The sequence below is a fragment of the Pimephales promelas genome, chromosome 1 (genome assembly GCF_988280905.1).
Source record: "Pimephales promelas chromosome 1, fPimPro1.hap1.1, whole genome shotgun sequence".
Lineage (NCBI taxonomy): Eukaryota > Metazoa > Chordata > Actinopteri > Cypriniformes > Leuciscidae > Pimephales > Pimephales promelas.
Genome location: NC_142769.1, coordinates 44,090,431 through 44,097,877, shown reverse-complemented (window position 1 = coordinate 44,097,877; position 7,447 = coordinate 44,090,431). Strand labels below are relative to the sequence as shown.

The 7,447-nt window shown below is 35.5% G+C and overlaps 1 protein-coding gene across 1 annotated transcript; it reads left to right on the top strand.

Moving 5' to 3' along the window:
- Positions 1 to 1,852: 1,852 nt before the first annotated feature.
- On the top strand, positions 1,853 to 5,485 carry mespba (mesoderm posterior ba). Its single transcript, XM_089129540.1, has 3 exons — positions 1,853 to 2,005; positions 3,994 to 4,898; positions 5,260 to 5,485. Exons 2-3 carry the CDS (start codon positions 4,272 to 4,274, stop codon positions 5,311 to 5,313), a joined length of 681 nt encoding a protein of 226 aa, XP_088985666.1. The 5' UTR covers positions 1,853 to 2,005; positions 3,994 to 4,271; the 3' UTR covers positions 5,314 to 5,485.
- The last annotated feature ends 1,962 nt before the right edge of the window (positions 5,486 to 7,447 follow it).

Sequence of the window (7,447 nt, the reverse complement as noted above, 5' to 3'; positions counted from 1 at the left end):
TTTTGGTCTTGGAGAAAGTTCCCATGCTTTTCGGCGAGTATGGGCACATGGAAAGGCACTTGTGAAAACATGGCCAGGGCACAAGTGTGAATCAGTCACACCTCTTGAGATGGTCATTTATTTATGCAAAGGTGTGAAACAAAAATCTACATAAGTCTTTCACCAGATTTACTCAGTTAATTGCTGTGTATTTTATGCAACTCTTCATTTTTATTATTAACATCCTTTTTAATTTCCTAAATAAAACAATGTTTTTGGCTGCATAATATTTACCTCTTAGCACAGCTACATTTACTTCTTTAGGCAACCATCATTTATAGCAATATTTTAAGTGATTCAATACAAGGAATTTGCTTGTGCAATGACAGATTTATTCATGCACAATGTGTTTCTTGGTTTATATCAACCCTGTGATTAAATTGCTTGTCGCATTTCATACCAAGGGTGTGAAGGGCCTCACTTTGTTACACCAGGGCACAGTAAAAATCAAAGCTTGGTAACATGTAAATTGTCAAATGTGCTATCATACTGTATATGCTGCCCCTGCGAAAAAAACCCACAAGGAATATGTATTTTAGTTGAGTTTCTGCGGGAGTTTGATTTGAAGAAAGTGAAAAGAAACACACAGGTGCCAGCTTCACTCATTCTTCTGGAGTGAGGAGGTGCCAAATCTCGCACGCTTCTCATTCACTCTCACAGAGAGGGTGGCCTGGAGGTCACAGTGCTGGTTACAGAGGCCATCAGAGAATTAGTTATCAAGACATGGATCCTGAAAATGGTACCTGGTTACATTATTGCTAAGAGGGCACACAAATCAAAACTATTAAATGCTCATTTGTATCATTTAAAACCCCCCAGGGTGTTTGACGTGATAACATCTTTGGAAATTTATGGAGAAGCTGCTTGTGAGATTGATTTAGTTTCCCAGTGTGATTATATTCTCTTGTTTAACAAGTTGAATGTTTATTTGAGCATTGTCCATGGTATAGGGCCATGGTAGCATGGAATTCATTACCTAGTTTTTTGGTGAATGAAGCTAGTAAGAGGGTCTTTAAAATTAAACTGAAATTGTATTTATTTTCTCAAGTTTGTATATGATTTCTTTTTTTTTTATTTATTTTTTCTGTTTTGTTAAAGAATGTGTTATGTAAGTGAAAGATTGTGACCTAAGTATAAGTGGGCTCTTAGTTCATGATGTTGATTTAAAATTTAACCAACTTAAATTAAGGAATATTTTTCAGTTCATCTTCTACTAAATGTTTTTGTTTATGTTGTATGGTTTATGGTTAGTTTGTTGTATGAATGTATGTTTATTTTGTAAAAAAAAAAAAATGATATAATAGTGATTTTTGACCACAGGAAGAACAGCACTCATATGAATATGAGATAGCTGATTGTTGGATCAATAAACAATTGAATTGAATTCAATTGAATTCAATTCAATTCAGTCCCTGTTTCAAATAAAATCATTTCCATTAGATACCATATTCACTTTCACACAGTTGCTAAAATGTCAAGTTGCACTCTCTTCATTTCACAGTCCTGCAAAGATGACAGAAAAGTTACTAAGTCTAGCCCATTTTCAGTGCTGCTCCTTGTTTTCTGTCTTCAGCTTTATTTCCACTGCATGAAGCTTTCAGAAAACTTCAGGCCTGCTACGGATGAATGAATGAACCGTTCGTTTTAAAATGTTCCCGGTTTTATTGACATTTATCTTGACATCCTTCAAACATTACAATGCTAATTATAACTTGTTAAAAAAAGTAACTTTAAATACATTTCACCAGCTAATTCTCTAACTCTTTATTTTTCTGCGTCGACGTTCAAGCAGTCTCGCGACCACTAACGTCATCGCTGTGATATGACACACATTCCACCAGGCGTTGTTATTAATGGATCAACTGCAGATAGTGTTAACTGGGGACATGCGCCTAATTTTACGGCTCTGGCATTTCTGCTTCGACATGCGTTCAAAGCTCTCCTAGTTTCATACGGAATCAAAACAGTAAGTAAACGCCTAGCATTTACCTCAACAATCACCCAGAACAATTATAGCAACCACATGGCAACAGGCTAACAAGCACACCCCACAATTCTAAACTGATTCTGAGACGCCGTGGCGTGTAGGCTATTCTATGTTAAATAAATTAGTACTTTTATTCAGCAATGATGCATTCAATCGATACAAGGTGACAAGAAAGACATTTATAATGCTACAAAAGATTTTTTTTTTCCAATAATGTTGCTCTTTTGAGCTTTCTGTTAATCACAGAACCCTAAAAAGCATGTATCAGGATCCACAAAAATAAAATGAAAAATAACTTTTTTGTGGCACTAAACCAATCTATTGTAATCTAAATACATGAATTACTTACTTATAAAATAACTTTAGCTCTTTTAATCTATTTATTTTAATCTAAATAGATTAAAATAAATCTATTGTAATCTAGCGTTAAATACATTCAACTAAACGTGTCCTCAGTCAGTGCTCTGCTCAATATTATGATTTCTTATAAACATGTATTTATTGAATTTTAACAGTTAACAAGGATACATGTTGATAAATTTAACAAAGCGTATAACAGTCAAACTAAAAAAGACCCCCCCCCCCAAAAAATAAATAAATAAATAAATAAATAAAAATAAATAAATAACACTGGGTAAAGACATTATGTAGGCTAATCATAGTATAGGAAATACAGACAGTTGGATAGCCTATCACTTTCAAGTTTCCAGAGATTTTTCAGCTTCACAGTTCTCCAAAAATTCCAGATCTCTTTAAATTCAGCTGATCCTTTTCATTGTGTATGTTAACTTTTCAAGGATAAGGCATGCTGATAATTCTTTCAGCCCGCGATCAATAGAATGGCTCTTGACATCTTTCCAACACAGAAAGATTAAGCGTCTAGCTTGTACTAAAACATAAGTCTGTAATTATCCTCTCTTAGAATGATTTCTGAAGGATTAATTAAAAAAGTTAAATATTTCACAGTTTTACTGTTTTTACTTATTTTCAATCAAAAATATGCAGTGAGCCTACAGGAATTCTTTCAAAAACTGTAAAATCTTAAAAAAAAACTGTAAAAATAAAAATTCATTTTTTTATAAAATGAAATAAAATATATAAATACAAGTAGGCTATTTCATTATTTACCAAAAAAAAAGGTTATTATAAATCACTCGTAATTTTTTTCTTCTCATTATCACTTTGAATCTCTGAATGAGGCCCACTTCACTGGGCGAATGACTATCTCGGCCACTAAACTGCAAAACTGGTCGCCGGTTTGTGTGAATGTCACACCTCAAGTGCAATCTGCTAATGGAGTTTATTAAGCATCATTAAACATCATTAAGGTCAGTTACTCTGCTTAGCTCTTTGAAATACAACCCCATACAGACAATTAGCAGTGCTTTTGAATTATTGGGCTGATGATTGGGACTGTATCTTAAATCTAATATATAATAGGCTGCTTTAGTGGAATTTGTCAAATGACTCAAATGTTTTACCTTTCTAGTTTAACCTAAAACTAAATATATAAAATTACTATTGAAATATTGTTACTGTTGAAAAGTTTAGAGTCGGCCTGATTTTTAAATGTTTTCGAAAGTCTTTTCAAATTTATTTGATCAAAACCTGATCATAACTCCAGTCTTCAGTGTCACATGATCCTTCAGCAATCTTTCTGATATGCTGATTCGCTGCTCAAGAAACATTTCGTATTAGTTTTAATGTTGAAAACAGTATTTTTGTGGAAACCATGCCGCATTTTTTAGGAATATTTAATGAATAGAAAGCATTTATTTGAAATATAAATATTTTGTCTTTACTCTAACTTTCCATTTAATGAATGCTTGCTAAATTTAACATTAGATGTTTATTGGTGCATTTGCTGTATTTTTTTTTTGCTTTATGGCAGATTTTTATGTGAGATATATACAGAATGAAATACTTTTTTCACCCATTTTTTGGGGGTGATTCTTACATTAAAATAGATTCAAGAGAAACCATACATTGTTTGGTCAGATGTACAAGATCAGTTCTCTGGAAGAATAGCTGCACTGGTTTGTTGTTTTGAAGAGGAGTCAAAATTCACACCTCTGCTCCTGTGGCCTCTCAAAGCCTTTCCCAGACAGACCCAGGCCGAGTCCTGCGGTCTCAGAGACAGCAATGGCTACCGCAAGCCTGCAGAGGTGTCACCTCACACCTCTGAGTCCCACATATAAACCTCCAGCCCTCAGTCCAGCCTTCATTCACTCTCAAGAGTCACAACATGGAAAGCTCAAGCCACAGCCAGCAGAACCAGTGGATCTATTCAAGCTCGGAGTCGGAGTTGTACAGCGTTTCCTCTCCGGACACCGTCTCGACAGACCAGGGCTTCTCTCCGTCCCACCGGACCCAGCCTGCGTGCTCCAAATCAGCCAAATCCACATGTGTCGACAAGAGAAAGCGCAGGTTAATAAGGCTGAAGAACCCAAGCGAGCAACGGCAGAACGCCAGTGAGAAGGAGAAGTTGAGGATGAGGGATCTGACCAAAGCCCTCCACCATCTCAGGACGTACCTGCCTCCGTCCGTAGCTCCCGTGGGCCAAACCCTGACCAAGATCGAGACGCTACGGCTCACCATAGGCTACATCTCGTTTCTGTCAGCTCAGCTGGGTCTGAGTGCAGAAGAACTGAAGCACAACTCCAGCGGCTGCTCATATTCTCCAGAGATCGTTGGCTATTTTCAGTGCAGGTCTATGGCTGGGCATTGCGTCGGTGATGGACAGTATGAGGGAAAACCAAGTCATACAGTGGATCAGTATCCACAGCAACATTCAGCGGAGCAAAACGTCTCTGCAAATGGTGACGGTTTCGTCCAGTCACAACAGTGTGCTCAGTCAACACAGACATACCAGGTATGTAAATAATACTTCATTACTTTGAAGATCTATTGTCAAGTCACCTTCGTTTTATATAGCACTTTTAACAATATAGATTGTTTCAAAGCAGCTTTACAGTCAAAATAGGAAATTAAAGTAACAGATTATTTTGGCATTACAGCAGCTCTAGAAAAAAGTTTGATTTGATTGATTCACTTCTGTCGCAACTATCATTGGTTATAGGCCAATATGTACCTGGCCTATACTCTAACCTAAAAACAGTAATAATATGAAATATTATTATAGTTTAAAACGGTTTTCTATTTCTGTATATTTTAAAATGGATTTTTTTTTTTTGATGTGAGATGTCTAATCAATTCTCTATCCTCGATTTCAGGTTTATGGGAGAAACTTAGGCTATCATCTTGTTCCTCAAGGAAACTGGAGCTGACAGCAGAAACCTCTCCATCACATCCAAAGCAAAAATGATTCCTACTACTGTTTTGTGTACAGTAAATGCGAACATGTGGATGTTTGGCATCCTATCTTGTGAGAGCAATAAATGTGAACATAAGTTAATCCTGATATTCTTAAAATGTATTGTATGTGTTATCAATGTCTGTTCTCTGTAAATACAAAACTATATTTGATATGTATTTATAATAAAACATGTATTATTAAAATAGTTTCTTTTGTTCTTGTCAATTTTGGATATTTACAGATCCTACATGGGTGTTGATTACAATTTTGAATTTTAGTTATTAATATGTTCGTTAAAATTGTGTGTATTATTTTCTGTACTATGCATATATATATATATATATATATATATATATATATATATATATATATATATATATATATATATATAGTATATATATATATAAAATTGCAAAAAAATATGCAGTCCTATGTTTTGGATCGAATGATTGTGTGGGAAAATACAATTTTAAAGTGGTGTGTTTCACCTAAAATTCATATAAATGTGGAGGTGGCGAGGAGGGCTTTGCTCTCTGAAGGTCAAAGAATCACCAGGGGCAAAAGGCAAACACTTTAACTAAAGTACTATGTTTTGCATAATATCTAATACTTTTTAATAAATGAATATATAAATGAATATGAAATGTGATCTGGAAGCTTTGAAGGAGATCCCATACATATCAGTAGTAACAATAGATTCCTATCATGTCTAATAACTTTTTTTTTTACTTGATTTGACAGTAGATCTCTGAAGTTCTGACAGGAATCTCTGCGGCTATTCAGACGAACTAATCAACTCTCTTTGTATTTACAAAAGTACAATGATTTATTTCCACATCCTTCTGAAAGCAATAGCGTCAGATGCTAATGTTGCTGCTACAAGCCAAGATGCAAGAGGCTAAAGCGGATGATGGCTAAAGTCAATTCAGTCCGCCGGACAAACGGCTGAACACACACTTCTGGACTGTGACTGATCTCACACCTGGAACAAATAAAACACGAATGAGTTTTATTGAAAAAATTCATTACACTAAGAACACGTGAGAAAAGTTCCAGTTCATTACACTTAGACCAGGTGAGATTTTCAAAATAGGCCTACATCTAAAAGGGGGCGGGGGTTGATTGCGATTTCACTTTTTTCATTTTAAATAGTGTGTAATGTTTCTGTTGGTGCATGAACAGTATCTGCAAAGTTGCAGCGCTGAAAGTTGAGTGTAAGCAGAGATATCATCCTTTAAAAATCAGGAAGTATATTGCCTACAAAAACGACTCGATTGGGACTACAGCTGGGTTTAGACGTCACTAACCCGTACATTTGCATCAACCCCTCCCTCCGGAAAATGCAAAAAAGGGCATGCGCATATTTCTGCAGCTGTCGAGTGTGTTGTGTTCAACCAGCTGTCAGGTCTTCTGTGTTTGAGCTTCCCACGGACGCTGTACTTTGTCAACAATGGATACAATTTATGTTAGATTATGTTCCTGAAAATGACAATCGTAATTTAGCTCTCTGTGCTGCGCATATACAGCTTCCAGAATCTCCACGAATTCAACACCGGATTCAACAAGAAACTGTTACTAAAACATGAAGCAGTTCCAAGTTTAAAACCAGAGGCAGCAGTTGTTGGGCCACAACCTGTAAGTAGGCTAAGACTTCATCATTTTAAATGTATTTGAATGTATAATTCCAGATGTAGCCTTGTGTTTTATTTTTTTCAAATGCCAGCGCTGACTTTATATGGACACTCGGCTAATAGTTATGCTATTTTGTGTCTACGACAAACGTGTACAAACATTATGGACCTGAATTTTGTATAAGTACTAATGTTTTAAACGTATTTTTCATGTATATATATGCTTTATGACGTTATTTTCGATTTGATCAAGACCGTAAGCTAATGTAACGCTGTTTGTGTTTAACATTAGTAGCCAGTCAGTTGCTAACTTGCTATTGTTGCCAGTCAGATGCTATTGTTGTGTTAAACAAACATGTATAAAGTTAAAAAATGTAGCAAATTATCATTCAGAAACGTTTAGACTCTGATTCAGACTCTTTCATCTCTTTCTCTACTCTTTCTCGGTCGGTCTGATTCTGCCTCAAACTGATA

Coding starts and splice junctions, on each gene's coding strand:
- mespba (XM_089129540.1), top strand. CDS start 4,272: ATGGAAAGCTCAAGCCACAGCCAGCAGAACCAGTGGATCTATTCAAGC. Junction 4,899..5,259: donor AGTCAACACAGACATACCAG/GTATGTAAATAA, acceptor CCTCGATTTCAG/GTTTATGGGAGAAACTTAGG.